This window comes from Mirounga angustirostris, unplaced genomic scaffold, assembly GCF_029215605.1.
Source record: "Mirounga angustirostris isolate CCGP_5_RB_7025 unplaced genomic scaffold, mMirAng1.0.hap1 SCAF_12, whole genome shotgun sequence".
NCBI classification, from domain to species: Eukaryota; Metazoa; Chordata; class Mammalia; order Carnivora; family Phocidae; genus Mirounga; species Mirounga angustirostris.
In genome coordinates, this window is record NW_026991720.1 from 7,345,139 (window position 1) to 7,364,289 (window position 19,151).

The following is a 19,151-nucleotide window of genomic DNA, read 5'->3' on the forward strand; positions in this document are numbered from 1 at the left end:
AGTTACAGCCCAGAGAAACTAGAGGTCCTGAGACCAGATGCTTGAGAAGAATGGTGTGTTTCCTCTAACTGCCCATCATTCTGCTTGTCTGTGCTAGGAATGGCCATGTGAGGAATTAACATCTCCGTTTGCATCCTAAGGTCCAAATTCTTCCTCTTTTGATCTTTTTTTTTTTTTCTCTTCGTATAAGTGCATCTGGATTCTTAATTTAGTTATTTATTTTTTTGGATTTAATTTTGGGGTTTTTAATTTTAGAGTGTCTCTTGGTATCTTTTTTCTTCATTCATATTGCCGTCAACCCAGTCAGAGCCCATCTCACTTTATTCCTGAATTACTTCAGTGCTCCAGTTTTTCCTAATATGTTTTTCAAATTTGAGTGTTAAATCTAATCTGAGGGTTGACTTGACTTTATATATTCCTTGAAAATGTACAGATAAAATCTTCTCATGGTAAAACCAAAGTGGAGTTACTACAAATTAAACACTAGTCATATCAGCAGCACATATTTAATGATGCTATTTGGTTAAAGCTGAATAGCCAACAGGAGAGCTTGTAACAGAATGCCATAGCCTCAGGACCAGTTTTATAATAAATCTGTTTATTTAATTTGGCTTAATAATACACAGCTCATGGCTATTTGCATAAATATATTTTATAAAATGGCAAGTTAACTTTCAGGATAATCAGACCTAGTAGTTAACCTGAATGGTGGCACCTAGCAGTCCTTGAATGCCAGTTTTAATGCCAGTTGATATCCTGTGAAGCTGTGTTGATCACTGGAGCATTGTGGAGTGGTGAGATATACATTGAATCAATATTTAATCCAATTATTTTGGAATCCTTACTGGAAAATACTGTGCTGCATATTTCACTACTGGGTTTGCTGGTTGGTGGGATCTCTGTATCCCCTTGGCTTTGCAAAGGTGTAGGGTGCCGAGTGTCCTCGGCACAGGTTCGTTTGTCAACTTACCATACCTGCCTTCCCGTACTTACCTGTTTGGTGTCTTTCATAGCATTCAGCACTGTCTTGCATACTAACCGTTTTACTTTGTTTTTGATCATTTCCATCCAAGTAGGTTTTAAGTTCTCTGGGGTTACAGATTTTTGTCTGTTTTATTTACTGCTAAGTGTTCAGTTTCTTTAATAGTACCTGGTATGTGTGGGATGTTCACTAAATAGGTGTTGAATGAGTGAATGTATATTAACACTGCTCTCTATTCAAACTCTAAACTCAGAGGCTCTTTTCTGTGTAATGTGCTTGATGCTCTCTTGCCAGCTGGGGCGGAGACGTTTCTCTGACCATCTTAAGCACAGCTAAACTAGACTTGAATTGCGTGGAATCCTTTTGGTTCTTCTGATCAGTGCATGTGAAATCAGGGTATGATTACTTTCCTTGGTTCAGATTCTGTATTTCTATTAGTGTAGCCAAAATGTGCATTATCTTAAGTAGACACCATCTTAAAGCTTTTATGGAGTTTTTTTCCCTCTTTTTAAATTGTTCAAGTATAATGTTATCTGAGTTTTAAAATAGTACAATTATATGTGGGAATTTTCCCTCAATTTTGTTTGAAGTTAAGGTTTATAAAAGTACCAACTGCCGTAATTACTACCTGTTTTTAACCTTTTTAAAAAGATTTATTTATTTATTTTAGAGAGAGCAAGTACACGTGCTGGGACGGGGAGGGGTAGGGGGAGAGGGAGCCTTAAGCAGACTCTAGGCTGAGTGTGGAGCCCGACTTGGGGCTCAGTCTCACGACCCTGAGGTCACGACCTGAGCGGAAACCAAGAACTGCTTAACCAACTGTTCCAACTTAACCAACTGTTTTTAAATAGTTCTAATCATTGGTGCATTTTTTTTTGTTTTTTTTTTTCCTCCTGTTTAACATTTTATATCACATTTTTTATGTGGTTTTGTTCTGTTGATAATTTTCAAAAGTGGATGTCATTTTTAAAATTTATTTATTTAAATGTATTTATTTAAATTAAAGATTTTGTTTTTAAGTAATCTCTACACTCAACTTGGGGCCCAAACTTATAACCCTGAGATTGGGAGTCACATGCTTCCACCAGTGGAACCAGCCAGGTGCCCCAAAAGTGGATGTCATTTTATATGTGCTGCCGAAGCGAGCACAGTGGATGTCATTTTAAAAGTGAATGTTTTTACATTGGGTTGTTGTATAATTTAATTCCCTCTCTCTTTTTTCTTTTAAACTTTATTTCGGAATAAGTTTAGATTTCTGTAACCCTGGTACATTTATCAAACGTAGAAACGTTTGATATGTCAATATGTTACTATTAATTAAACTGGAGACTTTATTTGGATTTTACCAGTTTTTCCACTGATACCCTTTTTCTGTCCCAGGATCCAGGCCAGGGCGCCACACAGCATTTAGTTATCTCCTTAGGCCTTCAGATCTGTGATGGTTCTTCAGGCCTCTCATTGTTTTCATGATCTCTTGATAGTTTTGAGGAATACTGGTCAGGTATTTTGTAGAAATGTCCTTCAGTTTGGGTTTATCTGATGTTTTTGTGCGCTAAGACTGAGGTTATGGGTTATGAGGTTTTGGGGAAGAATACCACAAAGGTGAAATGTCCTTCTTATCACATCACGTTGAGGGGGTACACGATGGCAACATGGCTTGTCCCTGATCTTTTATCCATAATCGTTTGGGGTGAGGGTGGTGCCTTCCAGGCTTCTCTGCTGGGATATTACTGTTTCCCACACCACACTCTGCTGTGGAAATGAGTGACTGAGTCCAGCCCCTGCTCACGGGGAAGGGACCTGAGTTCGACCTCCCAGGTTAGAGAAGGATACATGTGTTACTACTATTTGGAATTCCCTGTAAGGAAGATTTGTCCCTTCTTCCTCCATTTACTTGTTAATCACTTATTCATATCATGGACTCATGGATACTTATTTTGGTAATCGGTTATAACACAGTAACATTGCGACTTTGCTACTCAAATTGTTACAGCTTTGGCTGAGCTAGAACATAGCCCGGCCTCAGAATCCATACATACCTAACCCTTGAGTGATGGCCTGAGGCGACCCCTAGCGCAGTGCGGAAGGGCTGGGCCACTGGACCCCTCACTCTGTCTTCCTTTTCACAGGCCACGTTGTCTTTATTTCCCCTTCGGCATAAGATCTGCTTCTCAGGTAATTAATTTTTTTTTAAGTTTTTTTTTTTTTTGTTAATCCCCATACATTACATCATTAGATTTAGATGTAGTGTTCCATGAAGGTAATTAATTTTTATCTTTTACCAAGGGTAACATTTATATGTCTCTCTAAATTCTCTTTATATTTTTTCTTCCTTACCTACAAATCTTAATTACTGTTAATTTATTTTTTGTTTTTTTTTTAAAGCAGTGGATTTTAACTTAAAAAATAAATGAGGGGCACCTGGGTGGCTCAGTTGTTTAAGGGACCAGCTCTTGATTTTGGCTCAGGTCATGATCTCAGGGTCCTGGGATTGAGCCCTGCCCCCATCGGGCTCCGTGCTCAGGGTTCAGTGGGTAGTCTGCTTGAGGATTCTTTTTCTCACTCCCTCTCTCTCTAAAATAAATAAATTTTTAAAGAATTGGGGTGCCTGGCTGGCTGAGTTGGTAGAGCATGAGATTTGATCTAGGGGTCATGAGTTTGAGCCCCATGTTGGGCACAGAGCTCAACTTAAAAAAAATTAAAAAATGCAATTATTAAATGAGACGAACAGCTACCGCCAAAGCATTTGAAACAAACACTGTTGAAGACTGGCAGTTTTTCAGAGTCGGCAATTTGATGGCAGTCTCACTGGGAAGTAAAAAGACGTCTTAGTTAGGGAAGGACATCAAGACTATTGCAGTCGTATTACTTAAATTTTGGTAGGTTTGGATTTGACCTTACTGAGTCTGATAGTAAAGAGTCAGAGGTAATGCTATTAATTTAGTTAGGGAGGCTGAGTAGTACATCTAGTTTATTACTTAGTTTTCTTAAGTAGAAACAGAACCCAGCAAGACTAAAAAAATGGCCAGTGCCTTGATTCAGCAAATCATTTAGGAATGAAGAACCTTTAAAGAAAGGCATCAGAGGAACTGAAAATGCCTAGGGAACTTTTTTTTTTTTAAAGATTTTATTTATTTATTTGAGAGAGAGAGCACATGAGAGGGGGGAGGGTCAGAAGGAGAAGCAGACTCCCCGCCGAGCAGGGAGCCCGATGCGGGACTTGATCCGGGGACTCCAGGATCATGACCCGAGCCGAAGGCAGTCGCCCAACCAACTGAGCCACCCAGGCGCCCGGGAACTTTTTTTTTTTAATTTTTTGTCATTGGTCACTCAGTAGGGAGGGGCAAGGATGCCACCTCAGGTAAAGACCCTTCACTGGTTGGACCTGCGAGAGAAGAAAGCTGATTCTTGGGCTTTGTGTCCTGGTCCCTTAAGGGGTGGAGACTTGTGTCCTGGCACAAGACTGGGGCTGTCGAAACCCGAGAGGGCGGGGCTCCTTACCAGGTGTGCAGGAAGCAGAGCCACCCTATTGTAACTGGTCCCTCTGAGGAGGTGGTCGCCAGAGCACATCTCTCTTACTTCAGGCATTGTTGTACATGTAATCCCAATACCAAGAATGCATCTCAGACCCCTCTGTATTTCACGTGACAAGAACACCTAATCCAGACTGGTTTAAGAAAAAAAAAAAAAAAGGATTTTCTTGGCTCGTAACTGAAATTCTGGAGTTGGGTTTGGCAAAGCATGCCTGGTTCAGGGCTCGGGAGGTGATTAGAGTCCATTTCTTGGCTTTGGGTGTTTTTTCTTTTGCTGTTATTGACTGGTTTTTGCAGGCTCTTCTCATGTTTGTGAGTTGGATTCCAGCAATTGTTTGGGCAATGTATATCCAGGTTTGAATCTAAGTGGAAAAGAGTGAGCATTCTTGTCCTCACTTTGCAGGGAGCCTCCTGAGATTTTTCCTGTGACCAGACCAGTCTGGTCATGTATCCAGTGTGTACTGGTGACTGTCGGCAGGGAGCGGTGGCCCTGGTGCCATGTAGTCCTCAGAGGAGGGTTGGTGGGAAGTTTCCAGAGAAGGTGAGCTGATGCGGGGTGGCACAGACGACACCATGTCTGCTGGTGGGGCAAAGCTGACTTACAAGGGCATGGTGTGCAGGCTATTAGAGCTTGGTTTGATTCATAAAATAGACTGTAGACTATGTAATTTTCCTTAATTTTATGTAAACTATATTTATGTTATTCTGTAAGGTTTTACTGCATTGTATGAAGGTTTTGATGGTTTCCTGCCATAATCTGGTTTGTCTTTTTAATTAAAACCTGTTGTTTTAGTTTTACTGTATATGGGTAGAGTCTTGTTTTAACGACTAGAGCTATACTCTGTTTTGAATAAGAGAAGTCCTTTTCATATCCTGGACAAAAATCCTACTAGTGCCATTTTACTTATGAAACTAAACAAGTCTTTTGAATGAGAAATCTAAAAATTGGACGTATTTACAAATCCTCATCCATTTTTAAAATTTATTTATTTTTAAGTATTTTATTTATTTATTTGATAGAGAGAGCAGGACAGAGAGGGAGAGAGAATCTGAAGCTGGCTCCACACTCAGAGCCAGACGCGGGGCCCGATCCCATGATGATGAGATCATGACCTGCGCCGAAACCAAGAGTCTGACGTTTAACTGATTAAGCCACCCAGCACCCCAATCCTCATCCATTTAATGGCACGTTATTTTAATACGGGTTTCTTTCTGCCAGTATATGAATGTTTGGAACATAATACTTACTGGGTTGTGGTATGGTGGAAAGCAGAGTCAGAAGACCTCGTTCGAGGCTGTCATTCATTGGGAAGGGTGAGGGGCTGGCTGACGTTTGGAGGCTTACTGCATGCTTAGAACTAGGTGATTCTGTGTGTTTGGTGTTTGCAACCAACTTGGAGGTATTGATGTCATCCCTGTAGTACTTCCTTAGTAAAAAGAAATTACAGAAGCTCCAGGTTTTATATTCAGGATCTCTTGACCGTGGGGTCTGAATTGTCCTGAGACTCATCTCCTTGGCGGTTTCTTGGTGGTGGGGTACATTTCCCTCATTTTCCTTGCCCACGCCTGGGAGTTCCCACCCTTCCTTTTCATACCTTGTGGCACACCTAGACTTTGTGAGCAGTTCACCATTGGTGTATGTTAGTAGACGTGTTTTGTTTTTGTTTGTTTTAAAATATATTTGCCAGGGGCGCCTGGGTGGCTCCTCGTTGGTTAAGCCTTTGGCTCAGGTCATGATCTCAGGGTCCTGAGATCCTGCTCAGTGGGGAGCCTATTTCTCCCTCTCTCTCTGCCCCTCCCCCCGCTTGTGTGCGCACGCACGAGCGTGCTCTCTTTCTCTCTCTCTCAAAAAAATAATGTATTTGCCAGGCACACAGCCAGGCTCTGAGATTTTAAAATGAATAAGAACGGTTCTTGCTACTGAAGAACTTCCAGTGGGGATGAACTGGAGTGAAAAACATGAAAATATGATTTTAATATGTTGTAAATGCTATGATAGTGGGAGGGGATTTATTGTAAAACATTATTCTAAATGGTACCTTAAATTTCATTACTTTTTTAGTCGACTAGCCTGTTTATCCCTATGGGTTCAAAGAACAGTCTGCACACTTTTAGATTTATTTCTTAGATTGTTATTCAGAGGTCATGATCCTTGTATTTGGATAATTCCCATAGGTGAATTACCATAATTTTTCTTTTCTTTTTAAAAGATTTTTATTAGAGTATGAGAAGGGGGGGGTCAGAGGGAGAAGCAGACTCTCCGCCAAGCAGGAGCCCGATATGGGACTCGATCCCGGGACTCCAGGATCATGACTTGAGCCAAAGGCAGCCGCTTAACCAACTGAGCCACCCAGGCGCCCCTACCCTAATTTTTCTTATTTCTCTCTATTGTGCATAGTTACCAGATCATCCTGTAGCGTAACACCTTCACTTATATACTTCTTTATTTGGAAGAGCTGTGTGAAATTTCTAAACATGGAAATCTTGCCATACATGCCATCTTACAGAGAGGTTGATTCCAGAATCAATTTTGAAATGTTGTGTTCTTATCTTGCAACTTGTACAATTAATACTTTTGGTCAGAGAGACTTTTGTTGTGACATACTTCATCAGAGACGTTGTTACTAATGGTAGGAACACCATGGAAGGGACTCCACACTCTTCCACAGGGAGGTTCTAGTATGAAAACACGGAATGCTAACTGATGTAACGCTCTCTCTTCACCAGCGCAGATGTGCACCTTAAAGAAATGAACTATGGTACCCCCGGGTACCGCACGCTGGGGGCAAGTTAGTGCCAGGACCCTGCTCCCAAGTTCCGTCAGGTGCAGGGGCATCACCTGCACAGGACCGAGAATTTGTCAAGGCTGGGGATGGACTAGTTGTGGGTTAGTCTGGGAGCTAATGAAGCAGGATAATCCCTTTTTATCTGATGGCTTTCCCTTCTAGTTCCTAGGCCTTTGAAGTGCTACAGGTCTGAAAATAATTTGTATAGACTTACTTGAGCTCATCTCTTAACTAGCAGATATGAAAGCAAACGATTACCAGTTATTTCTTAAATAAAGCCCATTTTTTTCCTGACTTCGGTGTCTTTTTGGCCTACCTCACCATCTTCTGTCATCCTCACTTGTACTTTGCCTCAAAGATGGGGTCATCTTCCTGAGTCCAGGCTTTCTGGGTCTGCCTTTGCTCCCAAAGGCAAGGTCACGCTTGGAACCTTCTCAGTTATCTCTGTGGCCTCATCCAACTGACTTAGCTCAAGTTCTGAAATCTCTTCATTCTTCTCATTCCCTCAGTGCTTGTAATTTGGGGTCTTCACTAGTTTGGTGTCCATCTTTGTTACCTTGGCAGAGCCCCATATCCAGCTGTTCCCTGCTTATACCTTAGGGTCCCTTCTGTTCTTTCTTGACCTTTGGAAATCCAGCTCAACTTTGAAGGTTGAGTTGTCACCTTTCCTGCCACTCCCTCCTGAGGACTTTTTCCTGTATGTCTCATACTGTATTTTCTTCTCTTCAGCTTGTTGGGTGGGACCTAAGCTCCACGAGGGCAAGTTCTGTGTCATTTATCTTTGTATATTCAGGGCCGGGTTCCTAGTAGTCGGTTATCCTGTGCTTATCTCGCCCCCCTTTCAGCCTGAGTAATCCACGAGGCTGCTTTCTTTGTCATTGGTGGGTGGGTATTCTGACAGAAAGTTACCCACTGACCTCCGGCCTGTTTTCTCTAAATCTTGTCTCCTTAGGTGATTTCTCTGTGCCCGAGGGTTTTATGTGGACAGGTAAATGAATCCCTGCTTAGTTACTGGCTATTCAAGCCAGAACACCATCCACTCCCATATTTAAGTCATCACCAAGTTTTCTCTTAAGTGACTCTTGAATTCCTTTACTTTCCTCATCACCAGTGTGGTGGGAGGTGGGAGAAGCTACCCTCCTCTCTTGTGCAAAGACTACTGCAGCCCTGTCTAACCCCCTCTGCTGCTCAGTGGCTCTTTCCAGAATGTCAATCTCCCCCTTCCCTTTTATTTAAAAAATTCTGGCTTTCCTTTGTTTGTAGATAAATGAAAGCAAACATCCCTAATGTGGCACCACCTTTGCACTGTCTGACAGAGAAATGTCCTAATCTTTTGAAGGCACAAGTGTGATTTTAATACTTTGAGAAGCAGATGTTCTAGAAGAGGACACTTGTTTAGACTTAAAATGGGGACTACTCTGTCGGATGACTTAGGCACCTGGGGGACTATGGGCTGTCCCCACATTTAAACATAATTGGTTCCTAGAGCCTGCAACTGAAGATAAGGCTGAAGAATTTACTTGGCACTTGCTGCATTTCTGGTTTGCTAGCCGAGAAACCCCTCATGTGAGTAAAGGTGTACAAGAGGCAGAAATACAGACTTCTCAGTGTTGATGGCGAGAAGCATGGTTACAAGTGTGTTTCAGGGGACCGCTTTCATTTGTACATTTGTTATACGTTGTACTATATATTTTTTACTTTATTGCTGCATGTACATTTTTCTTTTTCACATTTCTCTTTTTCAGTTATGTTATTCATTTATGCCTGTACCTGCTGACTTAATGATGAAAAACTTAGAGTAACGTGTCTACATTTTTTTTCCCTCCAGAAGTGTGGATCTCATAGACTAAAAACTAGCTTGTTGTAGTATGCTTCCTTTCTCTAATGGGATCACATTTCCGTAAGACGGCTGCTTTTTAGGAGTGGAGAGCCTTTGTCAATAAAAATATCTTTTAAAAGTTGTATTCAATCAAAACTTAGACGGTGAACGAACTGTTTTACGGATGTAACCCTGCAGCCCGAGTGAGCACTCTTCTCGCACGTGTCCCTGGCATCATGTACTGTTTCTTTTGTTGATTGTTAGTTTGCTGGGGATGAAAGCACAAGTGATCATATTCAGGCTGGTTAGATTAGTGATTTTAATATGAAACCATTGCTTTTAGAATAATCATGGGCCAGACTGGGAAGAAATCTGAGAAGGGACCGGTTTGTTGGCGCAAGCGTGTAAAATCAGAGTACATGCGACTGCGGCAGCTCAAGCGGTTCAGGCGGGCTGACGAAGTGAAGGTACAGCTTTTATCTTCTGTGGAGCGCACCCATGGTTAAGGTTAAGGATCGTCCCCCCCCCCCCCCCCAAGATAAGTTTCAATTTGCAAGATAAGTCCGATTTCAGCCAAGGTCATATTTGTAGTAAGATAAATGAAGGCTGGGAAACCCAGGGCCTTGATCTGTCTTAATTAACCTAAAGACGGTCCCAGGCACGGGAACGAGAATGGAAAGATTGTAATCTAATGGCTAGTCACTCTGCTTTGAAATCACTATCTTTTTAGTGTATCCTTTGTGTTGCACATGCAGATTGGGGACCCAAATATAAAGGGATGTGTTTCAGGGTTTTATGTTTCTAAAGTCATTGTGATTTTGTTTTTATATGATGTTAACAAAGAAAGGATGGAATGATTTTCTGGTCCCCGCCCACTCTTAATAAAATAATCCGTGTGGTGCTTTTGTGTTATTCGAATGTGGGAAACTAGAGTTTAGTGTAAAATCTGTATGTGTGTGAAGGAATGCTCCTGTTATTTTTGAGAAATCACTAGATTTTAACCTACGTTAGAGATACTATGAATTTTCTAACAATGAACAATTTCTCTTCTCCTCTCCTTCATTTTTTTAAAGAGTATGTTTAGTTCCAATCGTCAGAAAATTTTGGAAAGAACGGAAATCTTAAACCAAGAATGGAAGCAGCGAAGGATACAGCCTGTGCACATCCTGACTTCTGTGAGCTCATTGCGCGGGACCAGGGAGGTTGGTTAACTCACGCACTGTAGTAATTATCAGTGCATTCTGGTTTTTGCTGTTGCAATGTTGGTTGGTTATTGATAGGAAGTCATTTACCTCAGGATGTCCATCTTTTTATTGTTCTTTCTTTTTCATGTGCAACTATGAGTGGCTGCCTTAGGTAACCTACTAGTTACTCCTATACGAGAGCTGTAGTGTTTAGCATATATTTTCACTGTTACCAGGTAGGTGTGTAGATTTTTATAGGATTGTTGATTAAAAAAAACTGTTAAGTTAAATGCTCTTTAACGGCCTCATCAGATCACTGTTTAGAGCAAGGCTTTCTGACTCAGTTTTTTTTCTGCCCCTTAATATAAATTAGCTATGCTATAAGAAATGTTTCCTTTTCATTCATGTTCATGGACTATGAAAGTTTTTTATTATTTGAACGTTTTGTTCAAATTCTAAGGCTCTCTAAGAATTTTTAAATTCAATGTTGAGAGATCAGAAGTCCTTTTCTATAGTATTTTCTGAAGGAAGGTGATAGATCTTAATCCTATTTTCAAAAGAAGGCAATAAATGTATGGCAGGTTTTATAATTAAAAGACACATAAAACACAGTGGCAGTAAAATGAAAAGAAAATGGCAGAAGCCTGGGGCACCTGGATGGCTCAGTTGGTTAAGTGTCTGACTCTTGATCTCAGCTCAGGTCTTGATCTCAGTCAGGGTTGTGAGTTCAAGCCCCCCCCCCCCCCCCCCCGTGGAGCCTGTTAAAAAAAAAAAAGAAAGAAAGAAAATGGCAGAATCTGAAAAACGTATCGAACTGATCAGTAGGGTTTTGGGTAAAGCACTGCAGTGTAAGTCCCTGTCTATACAGGAAAACACGACGTAGGAGGTGGGATGCTGGTGGAAAGGGCACCCAAACAAGAAGAAGGAAGGAAGTGATTCGGAGTGTACATCATACCACACAGTGGATGGTTGTTTCTCTGAGTGTCTAAACACAGGAAGCATCTAGACAGTGGGATCTATTCTAAAATACGTTTTCAGTGAGGATGTGATACTTCACAAAAAATTGTAATAAGCAGTAATTGGCTAGCACATGAGACACGCTGGCCTCGGACTTGTCAGTCCTGTCACAGTAGCTTGGTCCTGTGATGACTGTGATCATGCTCTGGTGGTCTTGGTGGTGACACATGACTTGGAATGATTCTTAGTCATTTATTCATTTTGTCAGGTGACAGCTCTTTAAAGCTTGGGCTTGCAGTTGTGTAAATATGTATTCTATGCTGCTGACACCTTCTGTACCGTCTGGGACAGGTCAGGCCTACCTGGTAGAGGTAAATGACTTTATTAATACACAAGGGTGAAGGATTCGTTTCTGCGCAAGTCAGAATGTTCTCAAAAGGGAGAAGGATGGGGCTTCTAAGTAATTCTTTGGAAAGTTTTGTCTGGTGACCTTTTGGAAATTTTGAGGGTAAAGGAAAAAGAAACCTTGTTTGTTCTCCCCGGAAGGATAGATCTTAGGGATGTGGAGAAGTAAGTAGGCACCCATGGAATACTTACTTTTTGCCCCCCATTTCGACTCTCAAAATGCTACTGAAAGCCCATCTTATACTTATAAGTAAAAGTTCACAGCAATAATGATTTCTGGCAATGTGCTGGGTACTCTGCACACATGAACCTCCTTTAATCTTTGTGATAGTTGTATTAGGCCTTTTTCTCCCCCTGGACGAGGACACTGGGCCTTGGAAGACTAGTCAGTTTGCTTGCTCCAGTGATCTGATGCCCAGAAGAGCACACTTTGCTCAGACACATTAGGGAATGAGTACAGTTCATTGTTTATGTACATAAACTTGAGTTGTTCATAATACAATTTTAAGGACAGTTCATTCAAATGAGTACTACTTGAATTTTGCTTTTAGTTTTGTCAAATGGAGATAAATGTAAAGATATCTAATTTTTAACGTGACTTTATGTGAGAAATAGTAAGAAGAAATGTAATAAAACAGAATTGTTTTCTAAACTTAGTACCCCATGCAGATTGAGAAAAATCATTTTCACAAAATAGGAGGAAAGGACGGCAATCACCCCCTGCCTCAGGAACTCAGTTTTTGTTGCATGGAACTCTGACCTGGTCAAGGCTGTTAGTTTTTGAGCTACTCTTGATAGCTGATTCTGCTTCAAATGATTCATCTTTTACTTCCCCTACCCCCAACCCCCTTTAAAACCATTATCACTGACTTTTGGAAGCTGAACGTTTATGCAGTTTGTGATAAGCTTTTTGGTGTTCTCACAATAAAAATAATAAAATTTTAGGACTGAAAAGGACTTTAATGATCTCTGTCTAATCTCCTTATTTTGTAGATGAGACTGTATCCCGTTTTATTTTTCTTCAGTTTGAGCATTCCCGGCTGTATGTCAATTTCTTTTATATGCTTTAAAAGTTGGAGTCTGAAGTAGGTCAGAAGCAGGAGGATAAATAAAAGTTAGTGTGTTTTTGCAAAGACTTTCCTAGTAATAGGCTTGGCAGAAGTTCAGACTGCAGTGTTGGTCCAAACACCTAAAGTCTGTGGCTTTCAACATTGGGAAGTGCTGTTATAACATTGTTTTAATTAACTGCTTATTTTTATAAGCCGATCCTTTGTAAGTGCTGTCTTCAGTTTAAATCCTTTGCGGCATGAGGACTGTTCAACGACAGTTTTCAGTTTTTCACTCAAGTCTTCTACTTTAATCCCTTCTGTGCGTGTAAAGTAGATGTGCTCAGTTTTAAAATGACTGGTTTTTATCTAGGTTATTTTAGTGAAGAACGTCTGACAAAGGTCACACTCCCTGATCTAACGAAGTGGCCACTGTAGACGCTGACTTCAGATCAAGGAGCCCTGCACTTGAACTTAGAGACCCCGTCTTCAGTATAGTGTTTTCTTAATATGTATTTCTAAGATACTTGTGGGTACTTATTTTTTGGTGTTGAGGTTACAGAACCTAATCAGTGTTGCTCATACAATTTTTATACAGAATGTGTCAATATTTTTCTTTTTAAAAATACTCCTGAATTCTTGAAGACAGTGGCGGTATGTTTTACATTTATTTCCTTTACTCTTTAGTTAATCTCTTTAAGGAGGAGTCACCTTAAAAATGTCACTAAATGATGAGCACAGACCAAGGGATGCATACCTTATTGATAAGAGTATGTGGCTGTTTTTAAAAACCATTACTTCAAAACAAAACAAAACCCCAAAAAACCATTGCTTCTAGTTGACTTTTGTTACTTTGTCTTACCAGTAAAAAACTTGATCTTCTCTAAGTCTTCGCATCGGTAGTCCTGTTCTTCAGTGTGTCTGTTTTTCTAGTTTTAATGAAGAAACTGGTTTAGGAGTTAACTCTTGTAGTTCTTATGAGTGCATTTCTTTTTGTACATTTGTCCATTTCTTGCTAAAAACCAAATGGCGCTTATTTTCATTGATCTTCATACCAAGATTTTTATTACCTGTGTGTATTATGACTGAAAGAGAGGCTTGCTCAAATTATGTCTGTCTTCTGGGCAAGTGGTATGATTGGTTTAGTAATTTAAAAATATCCTGCCAGTATGCATTTGTAGATTCCTAGGAGAATTTATGTTCTTGTAGGAATTTTGTGTCTTGTTTACTAATGAAAATAGAATTTTTAGTGTATATTTACATGTGGGGCTTCTTCAGGATGCCTAACACAGCAGGATCATTAGAAAGACATCATAGTGCTCGCATTTATGAAGAAGTAAAACATTTTTAATACATACAGGTTTGATCCTCCTAGTAATACTTGAAATGACTATGAGTTCATGATCTATCGTTTGATATTTGCAAATTTTTTGTGGGGGTGGTGGAGAGTTTTCTATCAAAATAACAATGTAAGTTATATGTTTGCAGTTTGGACTTACTATTTTTATTGAAGGAGAAGGCTAACATTGTCTCATTTACATGTAAACACTTGATTGCATTATTTATTGACTGGTAATGCACTTTCCTCAGTTAATTGTAAATAGAAATTTTTGTTACTATTTACAAAGAAAAAATGATACATAGTGTACCCAGTATATAATTTAGTGCTCTTAAGTACACTCTCTCAACTTTCAATATAGTAACATGCTTTCTTTCCTTTGTAAATTTCAGGATTGTAGAACCAGTAGGTCTAGGTTCTCATGAGCCATTTGAGCAAATACGGCAGGGAGCAAGGTCATTTTTCTCATGTCTTAGAAATAGATGGATGGTTCTTAGTCTGAACACAGCCATCCTTTCTTGGTGCCTCAAGGAACTAGTTTCCAAGTTGCTTACTGTAGCTCTCTGCCTTTCTTTAGCCTTTTATTGGTATTTATTTGGAGAGTTGAGTCCTGTGGTAACTCTGCCAGTCCTTCCCACCCATACAACTTTTCAGATCACTGTAGCCTTAGCTTCCTCTCTGGCTTTCCTTAGGCTGAAATAGATGGAACGATTCTTACATGACCGTAAAGGAGGATTTCCTTTTTTTTTTGAAAGGAACTAATGTAAATGATTTATGCTATTCCAAGAGGTCATTTTAAAAAAAGAAAGGTCACTTATGATGTTTGCATTTATATATCACTGTCATATTAAATATATATCATATACTTAATGTCTAAGTTTAACTTAAGATTCTGTATCTGACATTCGGAAAGTGAATTTTTCACATTCTGTATCTGACATTCGGAAAGTGAATTTTTCACAGATGTCAGGTGTTTATTTTGTGCACCTAATAAACCAGCAGAAGTTGCTTTCAATTTGCTGTTTTTCTTCTAGAACATTGTGTATATAGTTGGTGTTTTATATACACACATAGTCAGCTATTTAACTGACTACAAAGATCAAGATCATTGATCAAGATCAAAGATCACTGATCTACAAAGATCAGTTCTTTTCCCAAAATGCAAAACCAAATTTTGACAGCTACTTCTTTTTTTTTTTTTTAAAGATTTTATTTATTTATTTGAGAGAGAGAGAATGAGAGAGAGAGAGCATGAGGGAGGGAGGGTCAGAGGGAGAAGCAGACTCCCTGCCGAGCAGGGAGCCGGATGCGGGACTCCATCGTGGGACTCCAGGATCATGACCTGAGCCGAAGGCAGTCGCTTAACCAACTGAGCCACCCAGGCGCCCTTGACAGCTACTTCTAAGAACAGATTGAAGCAGAAGAAATGCTTGTCTAGCCTGCTTTGTTAAATTGTTTATTGCTCTGAAGAAATAAAATTTTACTAGACCTAGAACTTCTGGGATAACATGGATTGACTTAAATCTACTGCTTAGGATTCTGCTTTATCTTAATAGATTTCATAAAAGAATATTATTGGAGTACCATTTTGGGAGGGTTGGACAGATTTCATGAGCTACCTTGTATTGATTGAGGCAGTTTTATACGAGGTCATGTGAATATCTGTCGGGTTAATGAAACTTCAGTCGTTCTTTCTGACGAAAGGCCACTGCAGAATGACTCTTGAGAATTCAGATTACACTGAAGTACATGAAACAGAAGGCAGAAGTTCCTGTAGTCCAACCTCTGTGATTTTTAATCTTTCTCATCTCTTTTTCTACATATAACATATTAGTAATAATAAAATATATTGTATTTGAAAAGGTTACTGCCCAGATAAAATGTGCCTGCCAATTTGGGCCATCACTTAAAAAAAAAATTTTTTTTTTTTAAAGATTTTATTTATTTATTTGAGAGAGGGAGCACATTCAAGAGGGGGGAGGGTCACGGGGAGAAGCAGATGTCCCTGCTGAGCAGGGAGCCGGATGCAGAACTCGATCCCGGGACTCCAGGATCATGACCTGAGCCGAAGGCAGTCGCTCAACCAACTGAGCCATCCAGGTGCCCCCACCCCCAATTTTTTTTTTTTTTTTTGAGTATAGTTTACACACCCTGTTACATTAGTTTCAGGTGTAGGACATAGTGATTCAACTTCTCTGCACCTCATGCTGTGCTCACCACCAGTGTGGCCACCATCTGTCACCGTACACTGTACCCGTACAATTGGTAATGTTCCCTAGGCTGTGCCTTTTATTTTTTTTTTAATTAGTTTATTTATTAGAGAGCACGTTGGGAGCAAGAGAGCGTGCGGGGGGAGGGGCAGAGAGAATCTCAAGAATATTCCCTGTTGAGTGCAGAGGTCAAAGGGGCTTGAGCCCTCGACCCTGAGATCATGACCCTAAGATCATGACCTGAGCCGAAACCAAGAGTCGGCTGCTCAACCAACTGAGCCACCCAGGTGCCCCTGCTGTGCCTTCTATTCCTGTGACTTAGTCATTCCCTAACTGGAAACTGTCTCACTGTCCTCCCCCATTTTGCCCATCTCCCCACCCTCTGCATTTTGGGCCATCACTCTACAATGTCTTTCCAGGTCCTCAGTCTCTAAGAATGCAGTGTTTGATACTTGAATATACTACTGCCCTGTTCTTAATAGATGAACATTTAGGTTTCTATTTTTTTACTTCTGCAGTTAGTATTTTGGTCAGTACCCTTCATCTACATCTTTGTATCTTTGAGTAATTTTGTAGGAGGAGTTCCTAGAAGTAAAATAACTTGGTCAAGAGGATATGCATATTTAAATTTCTATGGCTGTCACCACGGTGTTCCCTGAAAAGATTTTCCATCTATACCCCACCACCTGTTTATAGTAGTGTCTGTCTGTCTCTGTTCCCAATGCATAATATCAGTCTTCTGGATCTTTGTCAGTGTGATAGGTAAAAAGTTACTAGTTTGTTTGCTTTTTATTACTTATTCAATGAGGTTAAGTTTCTGTTGTTTGTTTATATTTCATAATTGGCTGTTAGGGTGTTGGATCTGTTAAAATTAAGTTGGACTGTTTCTTAGGGTTTTTAAGGACTTTTGTATATTTATTAAATACTCCTTTTTAAATCATGTTTTACAGATTTCCCCCGCCTCCCCCCCCCCCCCCACATTTTGATGTTATTTCTGGTATATTTTGATTTATAGAAGTTTTAAATGTTTATATAGTCAAATTAGAATTTCTTTTGATTTCTGTGTTTCTAAAGGCTTAGAATGTAAAGATTATATAAATTACCTCTCCATCTTTCTGTTTAGTTGTTTTCACTTACCGGGAATTTCCTTTGGTATAAACAATGGGGATTTGGTTTTTAGTATTTTTCTATTTAGCTTTCTATTGTTGCAACACTACTTAGTAAATAGTCAGTGAACAATCAAAAAGCAGTTATAAATCTTTATTGCAAAAATCAGCAGGCTTGGCTGACCTGATTGGTGGTCCCTGATCTACCCTCTGAGCAGATCTAACCCCTGAGCTCGGACTTCGTGCTTCTCCTCAGCGGCCATGGCCTGGTGCCAGTGTTGGCCCTCTCCACAGTACTTTGCTGCTTGCTGCCCCGTAGCTTTCAGCCCCACATCCACTCCTGGAAGCTTCAGAACGAGCGTGCTGCTGTGATTTTTGGAAACCAGGGGCTTCAGTAGTACTCGGTGTGCCATTTCTTAGTGTGTGTGGTTTGTTTTTTTTTTTTTTTTTTTTTTAAGGGACAGATATTATCTTATTTCCCACTCATAGGACTGTTCTTGAATTCGGTATTTGAGTTTGCACAGCTCCGGTTAGCTGCTTCATGTGCCTTTTGGATGTTCTGTAGTTTTACCAAAACGTACGTATTGGCTATTGTTCAGTTTCTGGTTTCCAGTTACTTCAGCAAAACTGGAGTTTGTAGCAAAACTGCAGATTATGGGGACTGATTTAATACAGCCCCTTCTGCCCCCAGACTGCGTTGGGTTTTCCCTGTGCATTGGGTTTTAATAGGATTAACTAGGTTGATATATTTATGGTTGCTTTCATTCGGGATTAGGCTTTTCAAATTAGGATTCAGGGAAGAGTTTTAAGGGTCTAAACTTCCTGAAATTGCATTGCAAATGTTCTGTGTTCTATGTTAAATGCGTGTGTGCGCGCGCGCGCTTGCGCTTTTCTTCTGAAAAGAAGTATAAGAACTGACACCTAGAGGATGCTATCTTTCTGTAATGCTTAAGTGAACTCAGAAGCAAGAGCCCTATGTTGCAGGTAGAGAGGTTCTTCCGCCAATCCGGGATGGCTCTATAACATATTTGACAACAAAAGTGGACATAATTTACAATCTGGTTATGAGCCACTCTTTGATTCCTTAGCCCTAGCACCCTTGATTAGCTGCTTGTATGAATATGTCTGTGTCAAGATTTGATGAGGAATTTTTCTTCCCGGTGCTTATTTCTGACCCTCTGCCACTGGAACCTCTCGTGTCTTGTACTCCCCCCTTCTCCTGATCAGCCTCCGAGACCTGGTTAGGGACTCATTCTGTCTAGCTTCTTTTGATCCAAAGTTGGTATTTACTCATTCCAGTTTTTTTCTTTAGGACTTCTTTGCATAAAAGCAGTCTGAAATTAAATTATACACACTATCATTTTCACCAGAAGGGCTAGCTTAAGATTTGGGTGTGTTATCTTTTCTGTGCTGTGATTTTGAAGAATAGAGGCAGTTTCAGAAATGATCCTCTGCTTTTCTCTAGAGTTCGGGTGGCAGTTGATGCCTTACCCCCTTAGATGTCAGATGGTTCCGTATTGTTTTTACTTGGAAAGGCTGAAGGATATTAGACAATATCAACAGTTCGTTGTGTCTCTGGCATGAATTAAATGGATCAACTAGTATCCAAGAATATTTTTAACTTGGCTAACTGACTGTATTTTTTTCCCCCCACTATACGGAAGTTGGACTTCACACTTCTGATGTTAAAGATTGTTCAGAGACCAGATAGCCATGGCTATTTTCCTTTGGGATGTCCCACTGTAAAATGGGGAGTCATATCGACCTCATAGGGTAGTGGTGGA

General features: G+C 40.2%; 1 protein-coding gene across 13 annotated transcripts in view; it reads left to right on the top strand.

Annotated features, from left to right (window-relative positions):
- EZH2 (enhancer of zeste 2 polycomb repressive complex 2 subunit) overlaps nucleotides 1–19,151 on the top strand; it is a 67,005-nt gene that overhangs the window by 17,748 nt on the left and 30,106 nt on the right. For 8 of the 13 annotated variants that reach the window (XM_064575801.1, XM_064575804.1, XM_064575810.1 and 5 more), the window contains 2 exons: nucleotides 9,464–9,587; nucleotides 10,194–10,322. The exons of 1 other annotated variant lie outside the window; for it this stretch is intronic. In XM_064575801.1, coding sequence (XP_064431871.1) covers nucleotides 9,471–9,587; nucleotides 10,194–10,322 — 246 coding nt within the window. In that variant the 5' untranslated portion in view covers nucleotides 9,464–9,470. Of the gene's footprint in view, nucleotides 1–4,264; nucleotides 5,057–9,463; nucleotides 9,588–10,193; nucleotides 10,323–19,151 lie in introns of those variants that run through there. 4 more of the 13 variants (XM_064575806.1, XM_064575808.1, XM_064575805.1 and 1 more) reach the window with 2 other exon arrangements.